We start from the raw sequence: 18955 nt of genomic DNA, 5'->3' as shown, positions 1-18955 counted from the left end.
CAAAAGTAAGTCTACAATTATATATTGTTTTCCATATTTATTTAACACAAATTAGTATTATTTCCATCTTATTTATTTATTTACTTTTTTTCATAATATGAGAAATATTTTAATAAAAAATAAATAGATAAATGAGACGGAAGGAGCATGAAGCCTAGTAGTTATTCTAATAACGGCTATTAATCAATAAAATACAACCATCATTGCCTCATACATCCAATAAGTCATAGAAAAATTACGTAAAAAGAAAAAGAAAAAAGAATAGTTGAAATACAACTTTAGATATTTCTCTTACTCTCACCATTTCCATCAATTTGTGTACTTCGCCGCACATACATCAAACCCTCCGTTTCTCTCTCTCTTTATCAGCTACCTTTTTATAATTCATCAAATTTAAAGTATTTGACTTTAATATTGAGGTCAATTAAAGAGAATAATCGGAAAAATTTCATGTAAGTATGATACAAAGCTTATATTTTGTTCTTATTATATTCCGTTGCATTTATTTTAAAATTTATATTTTATCGATTTGAAAAAAAAAGTCTTATTTTTATACTCCCTCATATTCACTATATTCTTCCCCTTTCCTTTTTGCACAAGAAATAAGAAAGTGAATTTGGACCACACAAAACACACTACCCCACATATAATTTAATTTGGACCACACAAATCAACCCAAAAAAGGAAATAGGGAAGAAAACCCGAATAAGGAAATAGGGAAGAATATAGTGAATAGGATGGAGTATTATTTTGCGAAAATTTTCAAGCCTACTTGTACTATATTGGTTATGTTATATTTCATTTTTTTAATATTTGTTTGTATTTATTTTAAAGTTTATAATCTTTCGATTTGAAAAAAAAAAATCTCTTATTAATTTATTTTTTACGAAAAATTTCAGATCTTCTTGTAATAGGTTATGTTTACGAAAATTTATAAAATATCATGTCAGTAATTGTATAATGTATAGTTTGGTGTAAATTTTTAATCGATAATTAAATAAGAGTAACAAAAGAATAGAGGTGTAATTAAACCTACTAAGATAGTGGCGGTCCCTACATAAAAAAATGGTTTTTTTCATCCCTAAAAAGCAGCAGCCAATGAGAGTCCTTTAAAGAACTCGACTTTTATACTAGGTAGATTTCTGAGTTTATTGACTTAAATATTAAATTCTTAAAAAATTACAATAAAACCCAGGGACATTACATATAAATTTAGTAAAATTTGAGTTTTGATGGAAAAAATTAAAATCTAACTTATAAATTTTAAAAAGCTCAAAAAAAATTTAAATATGTTCGAAAACAAATAAAATTTCAGGCAATAAGCTCAAAAAATATACATATATATATGCTCAAAAACAAAAAAAATTGGAGATAATACATCCGATGTATGTTCTTTTTTCCCTAAATCACCCCATAAGTTTGATATCATGTGCAATCAAGCTCCCTAACTTATAAATGTAGCAAATCGAATCCATAAGTTTCTCTTGATATGCAATTAACCACAAATCTTATTTTTAAGAATAAAATTTGCTAAGCTAAATATTTTACTATTATTGAAAATCAAAATTATTCATTAGATTTTAACTTTAAAATTCTTGTTTAATAAAAAAATGTTCAAATATTTTTTTTATTTATTTTGGCGAAAAATATTCCTAATATGAGAATTGTTAATGATGTTACAATGAAAAGTTACATGACCAAATTTTTATTTATACTAAAATTGGTTCGCATATATTGTTGAATATGTAAATATTTTATTTAATTATTTAAGAAATATATTTATAATAATTTTTATAATAGAAAACAATAGGTTTTAGTTAAAAAAATGGTAAAAAAAACTTGATTTGTGCTTAATTGCACATTTTTGGAAGGTTATGGGGCTAATTTGCTACAAGAGAAATTTAGGGGACTGATTTGCACATAGTTCATAAGTTATGGGGGTAATTTGCTACATCCCCGTTTTTGTATTTGCCTTTTAATTTTTGGGTTAATTCCGCTTTTGTTCCAACAAAAAAAAAAAAAAATTCCCACTTATATCAATGGTATGAACTAACCCCCCTTGTATTGTGTTATTTGGCCTCAAGTGTTATTTGGTGGTTAAAAGGTCTTGTGTTCAATTTTTGTATTGAACAATTTTTGTTTACATTCTTGGTTTTAGTAAAAACTAGTTTGAATACCCGTGCGTTGCAACGGGGTAATTAACTTATTTATAATGTCAAAAAAATATAAGGGTTTAATGTTTATATTCTATGTCTAATGATTTGTTTACATATTATTAAAATATCTCTTTCAAAAAAAATAAAAGATTAATATATACGTGGGTTAACTCTTATTTATAATCATATAATCACCCCACCTTATACTAATCTTTCGATGTGGGACCATTCTACTATTTATAAGTAATATATTCACCAAACTTGGATTATTTTTCTGATGTGGGACAATTCTACTATTTATACGTAGTATATCATCAAACCTGCATTGTTTTTCAATGTGGGACAAATAACATACTCATAATTACACCATCTTTTTTGCACTTAGTTCGACATTCAACCAGATCCCGAATACGGTTAATTGTTACTCATTATATCTAATAGTTATATTTAAATTTAATAATATGATTAAGTACTCTCCATTAATATTTGTCGTTGTTTTTCTTCATTTTTTTTTTATCATAATTGAGATACGGAAATTTCTCGTGGTACCCCTTAATTTTGTCAGATTTTCCATGTTACCCCTACTTTTAAGAATCTGCGTATGGTATCCTTGAAGTTCCATTTTTTTGCCCATGGCACCCCCTAATATAAAGGCTGTTAAATAGACGTTAAGTTTGATGGCGTGACAATAAAATAACAATTAAAAAATAATACCCTCTTTATTGTTTTATTGGTACGAATATTTCTCTCTTTTAAATGAAAATTTAATTAACTATATCATTATAATATTTGAAATTTCTCATGGTAACCTTGAATTTTGATAGATTACACATGGTACCCCTAATTTTAAGTTTTTACAAATGGTACCCTTGTGTTCACCTTTTTCTTTCCCAGAATACCATTTGACAACGTCCGTCATAACGTCTATGACTTTTGACGCCTTTTTCTTTAATTTTGTTATCTATTACACAAACACTTCATCATGTAATTCTTAAATCCATATTTTATTTAATAAACTAACATTTAATACCTAAATAACAAAACACAAATAGCATGGCATGCTCAATTACTCATCTAGTTACTCAAAGGAGTAACGGCGTTATGAAAAAAGTAAACACAAGGGTATTATATGTACAAACTTAAAATTAGGGGTATTATGTGTAATCTAACAAAATTCGAGGGTACCATGAAAAATTTCCGTTATAATATCGACCATTTTATCGATCTTTCTCCCACCTAAAAAAATGTTACAACTTTAAAAATTTAACTTTTAATTCAAGATTATGTTTAAAGTCTCTTATATAATAAGTATATTTTGAGATATTCAATATATTTTGGGTGATATCTAAGTTCCAAGGATAAATCCTATTTATAATCATGGGATCACCCCACCTTATGATAATCTTATGATGTTGGACAATTCAACTATTTATACGTAATATATATTTATCACACCTACATTATTTTTCAATGTGAGACGAATAACATATTTAAAAGTACACCATATTTTTTGAACCTAATTCGACATCCAACCCGATTTAATAATAAGCAAATACTATATTATCTGATCTATTAATATTCATACGTTTGTTTTTTATTTATTTTTTATCATAATTAAAATATGTGCAAATGATATGAACCTATACTCTAATGATAGAATTTTTTTAACACAATTCTAATTATATTATTTAAACGTAGTATATTTACCACATCTACATTATTTTTCAATGTGGGACATGTAAAATCTATAGGTAGAAAATATAATGATATAAACTTTTAAGAGCTCTCCAAGACAACACTTAAGAGACTCAAAAAATTTTGGGTTGATGCCTAAGTTCCAAGTATGCCTCATATTTATAATTATAGAATCACCCACCTTATACTAATCTTTCGATGTGGGACAATTCTACTATTTATATGTAGTATATTCACCACACCTACTTATTTTTCAATGTGGGACAAAACATACTAAAAAGTACACAATTTTTCATATTAAGAAGTACACCATCTTTAATATGTGCAAATAATATGAAATTTATACTCTAATGATAGCATTTTTTACCACAAAGCTAATTATATTATTTTCATAATTTTTTTAACAATATTTTTTTTGACAAATGAAATGTAAAAGTTTGATATAAAAATTGGAAATATCACTTGAATATAATTTAAGAAATATACATACTATAATAATTAAAAGATTCTCCACTTTATTTTTTACATCAAAAATTATACTTTCCTAAATTTATTTTTGATGATGTGGACGCTCTCAGATCGCTCGAAAAAACTCTCTTTTATATATATATATATAGATATTACACGCCTCAACGACCAAATTCTAGAATCTGTTAGAGTTTGAGTATGTACGAAAAAGGAATTGACAATAAAACTGCACCGAATCGACTCCGCTTTCCTAATAGAATAATTCGACCCTTAACAGTGACTGGGTATAATCGAACTTTCTACTGAGATAAGACGGTGCCCTCTGGTTTTTGGCACAAAAATCAGAGACGTAATATAGAAATATTTTGTGTAGAATGTTATACGTTCTTTGATGCAGATAGAAGATTATTATTTTCTGTTCTATATTTTCTTCTCATCCTTCATCTATATATATATGAAGGATTTGAGGAAAAAAGGGGAAACAGGGTGATGATGTATTTCTGAAGAGTTGCAACTCTTCAGAAATTCAGATGCAATTAATTAAATTACGCGGAATTTAATTACTGCCAAAGTTTTCCCATCGGGGACCACGTTGCGTCCACGAACCCCCATCGGGGACCACGTTGCGTCCCCGAACCCCTAAACCAGGGTGCTTTGCCTCTGGGCCCAGACTTGCTGACCGGGCAGCGAGACCCCAGTCATAGTTATTCGAACGAAAACTATTCCGCAATCCCGTAAATAATTATAAGAGCGTACACTCCGTACTTCCCGAACTCGTATTATATTATTTCGAAATTACCCATCAATGAACCGACCTTAATTACGCCAAATGAACCGGTAATTACTCTTAAATCACCAACAGAATCGCCCAAACAGGGGGTTTCCAAATCCATGACTTCTTGGGTTCTGTGTAATTGGTATCTTACTAGGTTCAGCTGTAGGCTGTAGTTGCTTCTCGAAATCCACAAACCATTCTGACAAAGGGTTACAATTTTTTTTTGGAATATGTCCTTGAATTTAATTGAGACGTGAACAAAACCCAAATTGGAGAAGAAGAAAATGTCCTTGGGTTCCATTTATTGGAACTACGTTCTATTTATTTTAGTTTTTAATTGGTTAGGGGCTCTTTTCCAGTGGAAAATAAAATAATACGCTTACCACACGGGGGGTTGGTCGAACTCACGAGTGAGATAAATACTACAGTATGTTGCTTTAGCTTTACTCACACCAATAGCCTAATTCTATGCGGCTCTTCGTTGCCTTTAAGTTATTGTAGAATGAACAATTGCGCAAATATATTTAGCAGTTTTCAACTGCACGAAGTTTACAAGTAGTAGGTGGATAATACAAGCGAGAATGTCTAGTTAGCACTACTTAGCAGAACCTAGAACATAGCAAAACTATGAGATGCCCTTAATAAAACTACTAATCGAAAAACACGAGCATTACAACTTACAAGCCTTACAAATAAACATATTGAGTAATTAAAATTAAAATGTTACTAATACAAACTTAATTCCACAACATTCCCATCGAAAAGATCCTAGAGAAATCCATGTACATTTATCAGGAAATCCACCATTATCGACAAAGCTAATTCCCCCACAAAGTTAGACTTAAAACTGAATGTCCTAACAGTCTAGCATATCCTTTACAAAATATGTTCCTACAATAAACCAAACGAGCAAGAGTGAGGAGAAAGAAAGCCATGCAACTAGAAAAGGCCAACCAACCATGTAAATACCCAAGCAAAGAACAAAGAGAAAAGGCATGAAAGATCGTAAGATAGACACACCGTCAACCCATTTTCCCTTGAATAGAACAAGAGCCGCCACATTGATCATGTTCCAGCCCATTGATCCGCCATAACATAGCCGGTTAAGACAATTAGCCACAAAAGAGTTGCAATTGCACGTAAAGAGGTTGTACGATTTACTCTCATAGTGACGCATACTCGTGTGCAAAGCATCGTCCCAAGATATTGTCGTCCCATATTCATGATGCTTGTACCGCTGCTTGCATGTGTGCGCTGATAAATGTGGAGGAAAGCAGCACTACAAGAAATTAAGTCAGTCACTTGTGAAAAAATTTTAACCTCAGATGAGATACTGTAAAACCAGTCAATGAAACATATAACAATTATATGGAGTATAAATTATGGTACCACATCAACAACATTACCATTTACCCCAATGCCTCAATGCTCCAACAAACTGTGGGGTAAGGGGGGTTCGGATGTACGCAACCTTATGCTTGTGTAAATAACACAAAGAGATTGTTTTAGAATGACCTAAGATGATAATTGCGTCGAGGACTGATACTTTAGTGAGAGCCGTTTTGATTTATTTCAACATGATCCAGAACCAAAGAGTAATGAGTCTGGCTCCATTTGAAAGATGGAAATAAGCTGATACTACAACACTAACAATAATATGCCTTCGGCAATCTTTCTATGTAATGGACAAACAGACTACACTATGTTCCTCTAGACAGTTGCCTTTAGAGTTAATACATCAACCGAATCTCAAGAGACATTTATGAGCAAATCTAAACAGTAATTTACTGTCCTACTAGGGTTAAGGCTCGCGAGCATGGTAATGAGCTCAATTTTTTTCAAGCTCAAGTAAGATCGAGATCGGCTCAAGCTCTAAGTTATGTTTCGTGAGCACAAGCCGAGCAAGGTCAAGCACAGGCTCGGCTCATTATCACCCCTATGTGACTCTTACTCACTAGTCTTGATATTTTAAAAATTTGCAAAAAGAAACCAATTTAAGCATTACATATTCCAAAAATACACAATCTATCATAACTTCATATTCCTCTCTAGAAACTACATTCATAGATACATATTACGGAGTACTTCACTTCAATAAAGCATTTAAAGTAACATTAGTCATTATCTATTTTTTCATGATTCACCAGCAAATAGAAGACACACAACTGTATAACCCGTTTGAGAAATTCTAAAGTGACATGGCCATGAGCTCTCCTCATCGGATAACACTATTGTATGGAATTGTTGTGCGAAAATTTTTAAGCAAGCAGAAGAAATAGAAGCCTTGCATCAGAAGGTATACGTTAAAGGTACAAACAGAAATAAGTGTTACGAAGAGAATTTACCTGTCTTCTGTCAAGTTGAAAGTATCTCGCCACCCGTCCAAATGCGAAATTGTCAACATTTACAAGATTAGATCCAGAAAAGTCTAAAACAGAACCATCCTCCCGACAAATGCCAATATGTCCAATAAAAGGTGCCAACCAAGAAACAACAGGAAGTGGTGTCCAAACTAAACAACAAGGGAACCTCGACTTATTAGAATCAATTTCATAAAGAGGCCAAAGCTCATTTTCCAAACATCCTTCTTCATCAAGGTGAACCATAGCAGAAACAGCTGAAGGTATCATTTAGGTTTCCTAGATCAGTCGAGATTATCAAAATATAAAATCATGTAATCAGATACATTCCATTGCTTCCTTCATTCATTATCATATCATTAAACAAGATTGTTTCAGTGCAACGCTAGAACACTACTTCAACTCTTCAAGCACATTATAATACTCCTGAAAAAAAAAAATGAAAAGCAATCAAAAAAACTGAAAATAATTGCTCTCGAAACAAAAAAGACAGAAGAGTTGACCTAAGCGGGAATACTTCATATTTAATATTTTTAAGTGAACCTTAAGTACTTAATGAGTTAATGACGGTGAAAGGGGCAGTAATTAGAGCTTGATATGCTACAATACTAAACTTAGACGGATCGTGGTAGAGAAATTGGATGAAACAAATCAAGTCTTTCAGACATAGGAGTAAGTTTGCTTAGAACTAGTCATAATTGATGGTATATATTATTCTAAAAAGGGATACAGGATAAATTTATCCATCAAAACCACAGCTCAAAACAAGGGCAGACGCAGAAATTGAGGAAGGGGGAGGGCGAGACGTTGAAGTGTTTCTTTGCGACTTCCGATCTCCAAAAATATGCTAACTTTTTGTTTTTCATCATCAATCTACCAACATTACTAACATGACAATAAATCCGGTTTTGACCAGTTTGGTGAACCGATTAAACTGGTTTGGATTGTCGGTTATCCGAAACCAGTTCTACTGTTTTTTCATTTTGTTTTGGTCGCACATAGAAATTTGCAAAAACCATCTGCGTTTCCATCCCGGGCATTTTTTTCGCACAAAGAGCAAGAAAAGGGGAGGGGTCAATCAAAAGCATTCCCAACATAGAAATGTAAACAATTGACTCAAAATGGAAAATGTAAACAAATGACCGGGATGGAGGAAGTACATCATTACATATTTAGATCATCAGATCATGACTGAATCAAATACAATAAACAAACTGCCAGAAACAAAGACCCACCAGTAGACGACGGAGGATGCGACGGCAGCAGAAACGGACTGCGACAAAAACGAACGGCGACGACAGACAGGCGAGCGGCGGTTGGCAGAGTGGAGACCGACGGGTGGCATAGAGGCAACAGCTTAGTGACGTTGTGTTAGTGAGATGTGTGATTGAGACTTAGAGAGAGATTGAGCTGATTGACTAATTGAAACTTGTCTTACTGTGGGTTTTATTCTTACTTTTGGGGCTTTTTTTCGTTACCATTTTTATTTTTATGGTTTGCTTGGATTATGGTAAAATGAGAGGAATGAATATGAGAATAATAATTAAGGGTAATTAAAAAAAAAAAAAAAAATATTCACCATGAGGGTAATACATTATCTATCCTTTCTCTGGGTAATGATTAAGGGAGTAAAACATATACTCAGTAATCATTACCCTTATGCCAAACTTATCATCAATTAACTCATTACCCAACTAATTAACTTCTCCCGTAATTATCACCCAATTAAAATTTACCCCCGAATTATTCCATGGATTCCAGGCGAGCCCTTAATCAAAACGTATCAATCAATCAATCAATACTATATATTAATTCCAGAAACCAATGGACTTCAATGTAATTAAAAAATCTATACAAATTTATTATACTATATAATTTTAAATCACTAGCACCATGTGATGGACCTGATTAAGGGATCTCAATGAAAATATTATATAGTTTGGGTTATAATTAAATTATATAGAAGCTTGGTAATTTTCCTAAACCTTTGTAAGAGACTAAAATATGGTTAATTTCCTTAAAATAAAATAATTAATTAAGATGAGGGTCAAATTCCTTAAAATCAAATAATTAATTAAGATAGTCAATTTCAAGGAGATTAAAAGAAACAAGATGATTGGTAATTTTTCTAAATATTTATAGAAGGCTAAAAGATGGTCAATTTACTTAAAAATAAAATAGTTAATTAGTATAAACAAGCACACTTATGGTATTAATTATTATCATCATAAAATTATATATTAATTTAAAATCTATGCAATTTTATTAAACTTTATAGTTTATTAGATGTATAGAGATGTTAATTATTTAACATACAAAAAAATAATATAAGTAAGTTATAAATAATTCAAGTTAGATTCCATAATATATAATATTGCATAATTCTTTCGATTTGATTTAATGCATATATGTAATATATTTATATAAATATATACTCCTCTTAAAATTGCATGCCTAAGTAGTAAAAATAATTTCACAAGAAAGAAAAGAATTGTAGTAACATTGGATATAGTTATATGATAATAGTCACTCATTTGAATGGTAAAAGTAACAATATTATCAGCGAGATTGGTGAAAGTGGTAGAAACAACAACGGGAGTAATGAAATAATCAATATTAATGCGACAATAGTGAAAGTAAGAATAATTACGGCGGGAGTAGTGAAATTATCAATATTAATGCGGCGAGTGATGTAGAATAATAATTACGGCGGGAGTAGTGAAAGTAACAATGATTACGGGCAAGTTGTGAAATGTTATTACTATTGTTTCATTAATAAGAGTAAAATATTAATAGCAGGAGTAGTGAATTTGTCTCAAAATTTATTTCATCGTAATTTTAGGGTATGCCATAAAAAAAATATATTAATGATAAATTTATGGGTTATGAAACTTTAAGTAATTTTATTTTATGAAAAAAAAATTAATGCTAAGTAGAGGTAGCCCGGGCGAAGCCGGGCACCAATACTAGTTTTAAAAAAAGGAGAATACATATCCCATCATTCCCATGTACCATCTATACTAATTCTAAATGGTAGAAGACATCTCACATCTTAAAAAAAAAACAAATATCAAATACCAACTCTCGTGATTTTGAGAGAAAAGAATCCCACCGCCAAACCTCTCTAGAAAAACCCAATTAATCCCACCGCCAAACCTAAAAACTTCTGCCTCGCCGGCGACCTTCACCGACTCACCTCAGATCGCCGGCGGGAGACTCTTTTTCCTTTCTGCTCTATAGGCTTGGTTGTGTGTCGTTGTTCTTCCAACTCCAAAGCGGTGTCTTTTGGTGGTCGATTAAATATTTTCGTTGTGGTGGTAGCTGTCGATTTTCTCCATCTCTGACAACCATCTGTTTTCCTGGTCTTAGCTAAGTGCTTTTCTCCTTTATAGATCTAATTCAGATATTGTTGAGCTTCCTCTTTTATCAATCTCAATTTTCGTTTCCAGTTATGTCGTCTGTTTCCGGTACCGACTTTCTCCAATACTTTGGTTTTATTTTTGGGAGTGATGTGTTGGTGGGTGAGGATGCAGAATTTCAGAAGCTTTTTATCCAATTGGATGGTTCTCCCCTTTCTAAAATTCATGCTCTTAAAGACTTTGGTAATAGTCTTTTTCGACAACATCAGTTTGATTTTGCGAGAGATTGTTATGATAAGGCATGCTGTCAGTTGTGTGTGAATCTTAAGGATAGGAATTATTTTGATTTAAACTCAACCGTATCCTTAGCTATATCTTTGTGTTTGAATTTAGCGGCCTGTTCCATTAAGCTTCGAGCATTTGAGGGTGCTCTAATTATCTGTTCTATGGTTTTAACCTTCTTCCCTAATAATTCTAAGGCCCTCTTTCGCAAGGCTGTGGCTATTAGGAATTTGAATAGGATTTCAGAGACATGTGTTATTTTGAAGGAGGCATAGGCGATAGAACTTCATAATAAAGATATTATTCGAGAATTGAATGAAGTTACGCAGGGCCTCGAGATTAATCAAAATGGTAAGAGAGTTGTTATCGACCCTTTGGTTGAAGATACGGTTCGCCCGGGAAAAAAGTGTGTTTCTTCTCTCAAAACTAAAGAAGCATGTTTGGTAACAAAAATGGATGAGGACATCAAGCATACATCATCTCAGTTGTGTCATAATAAGAATGTTACATCCTCCGTCGATCATATGCATTTTGATAGTAGTAGTGGTGCTAGTAGTAAAGTTTCATCCTCAGACATGAATGTTGTTGATTCCGCTACTCCGAATCAAAGGGATCATTTTCACAAATTCAACAAGAAAGGTGGAGGTCATTCCCACCTTAAAATTGATGCCACCTTCTACAATAACCTTCTACAAGGTAAGGAAGTTCATGTTCACCATAATAAATCTTTTACTACAATGATAGTTCGTGTTCACTCGCTTCCACATAAGGAAGCCCAGACGAGAACTCCCTATGAAGTGACTTCAAGGGAAGCAGCAGTTCCCCTTTCTAGCTATTTACCCGAGATGCGTAATTAGATATCTACAGTTGTCTCAACGGATGATTCAACGGAGGTTAAGTTGGTTGAAGAGGAGGCCATCATCCATATTGAGAAGAAGAAGCGCCTTTCGCAGAACATTTCTCTTGTTAGCAAATGTTCAGTGGATCAGTTTCAATTTCAATTTCAATTTGCTCCTATTAGGGATAATTCAAGCATGACTTGTAGTGATATTTCAATGATTGAAGGCGCCATTTTGGACCAGCCTGGGAACACCAACTCTATCCCCGCGCCATGTCAAAGCATGTTTATTTTCACAGCCATGAAGACACATTCATATAAGGCTTGTAGCAGATTTGAGACGAAGACTTTTAGCCGGCAATGTTCAACCTGGGTTCGAGGAAAGGTAAAGGGTAAGTCTTTGCTGACGGATAGGGGTTCATCTGTTTTTTGCAGGTTTGGAGCTGTGGAGAAGGTTACGAGTTTTAAGAGAAATGAGGAAAACACAATCCATTTTGATAGCCATTTCCATCCCCCATTTAAAAAGTGTCGTCTTTGTGTTCTTGTTAATTCGGTTTGTAATAGTAGTTATGTTAGTTGTGTTTCTAGTAGTTTAGGGGTCTTTTCTGGCCCTCGGTTTGTTTTGTAACGGCTTCGTTTGTACTCGAACTTTTTTATATATATAAAACTAGTACACTTTTGTCAAAAAAAAAACGTATTTTAAAACAGTGCCAATGTGAACATATAAAATCATTTCTTACAATAGCATCTTGATGAAAAAGCTAGTCTTAAAGCTTTTCTTAAAAAATCTTGCCAAAGGATATGTGTGACCACTGACAGTTGGACTTCAATTTAAAAGAAAAATTATATGGGTCTTACTGGACATTTTATTGATAATAACTGGAGACTTCAAAAAAAAGAATTTTGAATTTTTGTCCAATTGCGAGTCATAAAGAGAAGCAATTGACAAAGCTGTTGAAGATTGTTTGAATGCATGGGATTTAGGTGATAAACTTTTTACCGTCACAGTTGATAATACAAGTTCAAACGATGTTGCTTGTGCTTATTTGAAAAAGGTTGTGAAGAAAAATGGTGGCATTAGTGAAGGAAAGTATTTGCATATTAGATGCATAGCTCACATAATCAATCTTATTGTTTGGGATGATTTAGAAAAACATGGGAAATACATAGATAGGATAAGAAGTGCAATTAAATATGTTCTCTTGTTTAGAGAACAAGTGGAAAAGTGTAAAATTGATTGTGAGTTGGAATTGACTTTTGATTGTCCTACACGATGGAATTCAACCTACGACATGTTGGAGAGAGCTTTACACTATAGAGCTATTTTCGGTAGGATTAGACTTCCGGTTGAGTTGGAAGAGGGATACTTGGGTCCTATTGTTGATGAAGATTGGGATAAACTTGAAAAACTTGTTGTTTTCCTAAAAGAGTTCTATGATTTGACTAAACAGATCTAAGGTTCATTGTATGTAACAAGTAACTCTTTGTTCTTTCAAATTGCTCATACTCCTGATTTGCTTAATAGTTGGTTGGCTGAGTTTCAGACTATGACAATTAAAATGAAAAAAAAGTATGACAAATATTGGGGTGAGGTGGATAAAATGAATATGCTCATCTATTTGGCTGTGATTTTGGATCCAAGTTTCAAATTTCTTGGGTGAGCATTGCTCTATGTGCAATGTATGGGAAAAAGGACGGGGAAAAGTTAGCTGAGAAAGTTAAGCAATTTGCTTATGATATGTATGATGAGTATAGACGCATTTAATCTCCTATGACGGGTGAAACTGGTGAAAGTGGTGAGTTAGCTAATACATCTTCAACCAATTCACGGACAGCCCTACGGTATATGAGTAATATTGAGGAGCAAGTTAAAAAAAAAATGAGTGGTTCAAATCCCCTTATTAGAAGCGAGTTTGATCGTTATTTGAATGAGCACAAAGGAGAAGATGAAGAGAAGGAGGTATTACCTTGGTGGAGAGCAAACGCTATGTGATTTCCAACTTTAAAGCACATGGCTAGGGATGTTCTAGCAATTCCTATATCAACCGTGGCATCTGAATCTCCATTTAGTGCTGGAGGGCGCACTCTTGATTCGTTTAGGAGCTCTCTAACACCAAAGGTAAAGTACACTATTTTTTTCGTACTATTTAAGATTTTATTGACTCATAATCTTCAACATAAGGGAATTACTTATGACCGTAACCATCTTTTAATCTGCAACTTGGAACCTTGCTTTTTGCCATCACTACATCTGTTTTTTTTTTTTTGTGAAAACTTGGATTTATATTGTTCAATCAGATTGTCCAACTTATCAACCACATTCTGACCGACTGGTTCTTTGCTTTTTAATGGATTAATTTGGTCATTATCTTATTTTGATTTGTGTAAGATGGTGCAAGCTCAAATATGTGGGCAAGATTGGATTCGAGCATCACTTCGTGTAGATAAACTTGATATGGAAGAGAGCTTGGAAGACCTTGAGAAACTAGGCAAAGGTCACTAGTACTATACTCTTATCAAATTATTCTACGATATAACTTCCTTGGCGTCTTGTATTTTTTTTAACTTGACTATTTAGTGTTTTTACCTTTTTTTACCTCTTGTTTTCTTTGGCAGAGTTTGAGAATATGAAGGCGGAAGATGACACGATCTTTGTTTCATGAAGTCGCGGAACGGAAGTGGATAATTTTTTGCGTCGACACCTCTGGGGCTCTTGATAACATCTTTCTTATTTTGGGTACCAATGGACATTTGAACTGGGACTGTATTTTTAAAGCTTTAAATGGTCTCAATGATGTACTAGTATTCTAATTTTGGAGCCATTGATATACTGTATTTTTTGGAGTTTGCACTTATGTAATTATGTGTAGCAAACTAGAAAAGGCTTAATGAATTTTGCACAAAGACTTGTTGAGAATTGAGAACTGCTGCCTAGATGTGGTTTTACATCATTAAATAAGAATTAAGAACTGCCAGAGTGCTAGGTGTGTAGTGTGCTACAGCAATTCCGGTCCTAGCCGCTCCGGACCGGTCTAAACCCAGAATTTTACAGGTCCGGTCCCGGTCTTTAAATTTTTGATACCGGTCCAAGCACCGGTCCATACAATATCACCATTCCAGTTCCGGTTGAGACCGGTTCTGGTCCGGTCCGGTTCTGGACCGATGTCCAGCCCTATGCATATGTATATGTTGTTGTAAAATATGTTAAATACGCGCTTGTTTCTCAAACATAAAAGATACTTGTCTACAATTACAATGAATCCATTTCACAATTAAATAGTTAAATACAATGACGTCATATCACTTATATGTCATGAAATTTAATTCATCCGTCCCAATTATTTATTTATTATTTTATCAGCTGCCAAAAAAAAAAAAATTATATTGTCTCTCGCATAAAACTTTTCTTGATTGAAATGGAAGGGGTATACGTTAACGAATCCAAATGCGAATTCGTAGGAGTCGGAAATTATCACTTGAGAAAGAATGACACTCTCTGCAAAAGTACAAAAAGGGAAAAATTGCAGATTCCACGAGGTTAACTGTTAGAGCAATTAATCGAAACGAATTGCAGTAAGGCGTTAATTATACTTTCCTTAAGGAAATTATCCCCCACTATAAGGGTAATATTCCTCTAGGATACAATACTGCTTTCTTTGTAAGCCAATATAATTATTCTGTTATTGATGAGATTACTATTTTTTGTATATTCTGAATTGTTGTGAGAGCATTGTATTTATAAGTGTTGAAGAGGAGGCATAATGAACAGTTGCATTGATTCAGGAATGTGCAGACATTCTGTTTGGGCAAAACAAGGGTTTGGTTTCAGTTCGGAAATTGCAAAACAGACCTTGAAGTGATACGGAATCACCCAACGCCCCAAGTGCCCAACTGCCAGTCTTGATTTGTTAAAGATCAAGGCCCATATTAGTGAATTCACACTTGTTTCACTAATGGCCCATTTATCTTAACTAATATAATCATTCTAGTTTCACGTATAAACTCTCTTCACAAATTGTTATATGAAACGGTCTCTTACTATAAGACCAGTCCACTAACTAAAGGCCCAAAAATCTTTGCTTGACAATTTAATAACCCCACTCATTTACTCTGTACTATTTAATATTTACCATTTTTCTTTCGTTCTTTTATCTTGTTTCTTGTTACATCCCATCTCAACCAACCTTTTAAACTATTTCTCCACTCTTGCCTTTTGGACCATGAATACCATCTGCAATCAAGCGGTTATGTTTGCAATTTTGATTTACTTTGTAAAGTCGACGAAAGAGGTTATTTTATTCATGAATTTATTTATGTTTTTTGGTAAGTCTATATTTATTTACGTTTTTGGTTTCATTATGGTGCTTTTAAGCTAGAAGCCTAGAACCTAAAGTTTTTGTTAAAGTACTGTTTGTTTCATTTTGATAGTGTACTTTAATTGACATCAAAAAGTTGAAAGTTTAGATTTTTCAGTCGAAAATTTTGGATATTAACTCAAAAATCGCGTGCCTTTAAGATGACGACTCATCGTCATAAGAGGGATTTGGCATAGAATAATTTAGGATTAAAGCAATAGACTTTGGGTGAAAATGAAACTTTTTCTCGGAAAAAAAAACTAGCATTGGTTTTAAGTAGGTGCCTTAATTAAGATTTTAAATTGAAAATTTAAAGCCCTTTTATAGAAAAAAAATAAATGTCGAGACCTCTTGTATGATTTTAACTTAAATATATAGGATATTAGCTTAAAATTGTCAATTTAATAATTTTTGTTGTTGTCGTCGACGTCGCCATTTCTTCTACTTTTATTGTACAGTTTAATGATGCAAGTAAAGATGTCTTTTAAATTTAAAAATTTTCAGTTTTAAAACAAGTGAGTCAAGTCTCAATACTCTTATTTTTAGGTTCTAAAACGTTGATTTTAGTTTGACGACTCTTGATATTAATCTTGTATTATAGTGGAGTAAAAAAAAATAAAAAATAAAAAATTACTAAAGCTGATTAGCTCAAATGGAAGAGCGTGTGCAATGCACAATATGTGGGTTCAAGTCCCACATCGGCTATAAAAATGAAGTCCCACATTAAATTCTTAAGAAACAATGATAATTCATGTTTTTAACTTGAAAACATGGTATTTTAATACTAAAACTTAGATTAAGAAAATTTAGATTTTATTTTGAAAATTTTGGGTTTTAAAGTTAAAAAACCTAGTATTCAAATTGAACTTTTACGATAAAAAACTTTCTAATAAACTCTTGTATTAAACTTGACAACTCATAGCTTTAGATTGAACACAAAGTATATAGGAGTTTTGATAGTTGAGGATTTCAGTTTGCTCTCAACTTGTTGCACCTTAATAATTTACGTATTTAAGTTGAAAATTCTTACCTATTAATTTAAAGTAAAGGGTCTAGTAAGTCAAAACTCATTGTTACAATGTGAAAACTCTTCATTGGAAGGATGAAAACTCAAGATTGTAACTCTGCCTACAACTATGCTTTGAGCTAGAGTTTCATACCATAAAATTGAAAAAACCACTTTTTAAGAAGAAAAGAGTCAAAATTAAACTAGTACTCAACGTGCAAAGTAAGTTATGGGTGGTTATTTATCATTGAAACTGCTCCCTTTTTTCGGAGAAAAGAAACTACTGCACTTTTATGAAATATACGTAGTTTATTTCTTTTTCTTTTTTGTTCTTTTAATGAAGTTATAACTGCCTTTAATTTCCTTTTAGTTTTACTATTTAGCAATTCCAATTTAACAATTGGACTCTTTTTTATTTGGGCCCGTCCTATACTATAGGACGGTCCTATAGGAGAGTTGCTGAACTCTTTTAATCCCCCTTATACTAAAAGAATAAAAGATTACTAAATATTTCCCGCCTAAATGATTTATTCTATAATTAGATTTCACATTATTATATCTACAATGGGCCATACTTTCCAACAATAAATATCTATATTTTGTAATATATAATATATAATATATTTTTCAATTTACATAAATATATTAATAAGATATTCTGATTTTGTCATCAATAAAATTGTACTAACTATACATATGATGTGATAAAATATTTTACTATTATTATTTTTAAAACTAAACACGATGACTACGTGCAATTATTTAGCAAACATTTTCATCTCTCTTATACTAAAAGAATAAAAGATTAATAAAATTTTTCCACCTAAATGAAGTATTCTATAATTATTATATCATATTTATAGATGCTATTACAAACAAGAGATATTGACATATTAATTAGATATTCTAATTTTGTTACATAAATGAAATTGTACTGAACTAATTATAGTATTATACGTATGATGTGATAGAAATGTTTTACTTTACTGTTATTATTTTTGTATGATGGTCACGAGCACTTTTTTAGCAAACACTTTCTAAATAATCCTATTATTCTATCTTTTGATAATAACTTACTAATGATGTAATTGTTAAATTTTCTAATATAACTATAAAAAAAACCGCGCATTCGCGCGGGGTCTATACTAGTTCCTCTTAACCCACTAATGTGGGACAAAGAAACAAACTGTTCCAACAATCCCCCACTAGTTTGTGAGTTTTGTCGATATTACTCATCATGCGAAACATCACGCATTATGAAAGTATCTCTCGATTTGATCTTTCACTTAGCAACTATGTCAAAGATCCTAACAAAGTTTTAGGTGTCCGAAGATTGAACCAAAACTTACAAAGTTAGAATGAAGACATACTGCACATAACACTTTAATGTTTATAGGCTTAAATATAAATCAGCGCGTATATGGCCATGCGCTGCTGTATCCGTTTCATGAACATTTACAACACAGATACCCGTTATCTTGTTGCAGAAGTGGCACCACTTCTATGTTCATATAGGTGAAGTTATATTAGATGCTGTTACTTCAACCATAACTCCATTAAGAGCATATGCTCATCTTACCATCGTAACTGTCGTCACCTTTCACTCATTTATTAGTTTCATGGGACTTTATAGGTGACATGCATAAACATTACAACAATTT

The 18955-nt window shown here is 32.4% G+C and overlaps 1 protein-coding gene across 2 annotated transcripts; it reads right to left on the bottom strand.

Moving 5' to 3' along the window:
- Nucleotides 1–5713: 5713 nt before the first annotated feature.
- On the bottom strand, nt 5714–8918 carry LOC141613393 (protein REVERSION-TO-ETHYLENE SENSITIVITY1). Of its 2 annotated transcripts, XM_074432133.1 has the most exons (4): nt 8690–8917; nt 7440–7880; nt 6115–6373; nt 5714–5985 (listed from the first exon to the last, which is right to left on the bottom strand). In XM_074432133.1, exons 2-4 carry the CDS (start codon nt 7722–7724, stop codon nt 5951–5953), a joined length of 579 nt encoding a protein of 192 aa, XP_074288234.1. In that variant the 5' UTR covers nt 7725–7880; nt 8690–8917; the 3' UTR covers nt 5714–5950. The 2 variants fall into 2 exon arrangements, with proteins under 2 accessions (XP_074288234.1, XP_074288229.1); XM_074432128.1 differs by having other exon boundaries at nt 5714–6373; nt 8690–8918.
- Between the last annotated feature and the right edge of the window lie 10037 nt (nt 8919–18955).

This window comes from Silene latifolia, chromosome 1, assembly GCF_048544455.1.
Source record: "Silene latifolia isolate original U9 population chromosome 1, ASM4854445v1, whole genome shotgun sequence".
NCBI lineage: Eukaryota > Viridiplantae > Streptophyta > Magnoliopsida > Caryophyllales > Caryophyllaceae > Silene > Silene latifolia.
Note: the sequence above shows the minus strand (reverse complement) of the source record. Positions and strands in the feature narration are given on the sequence as shown.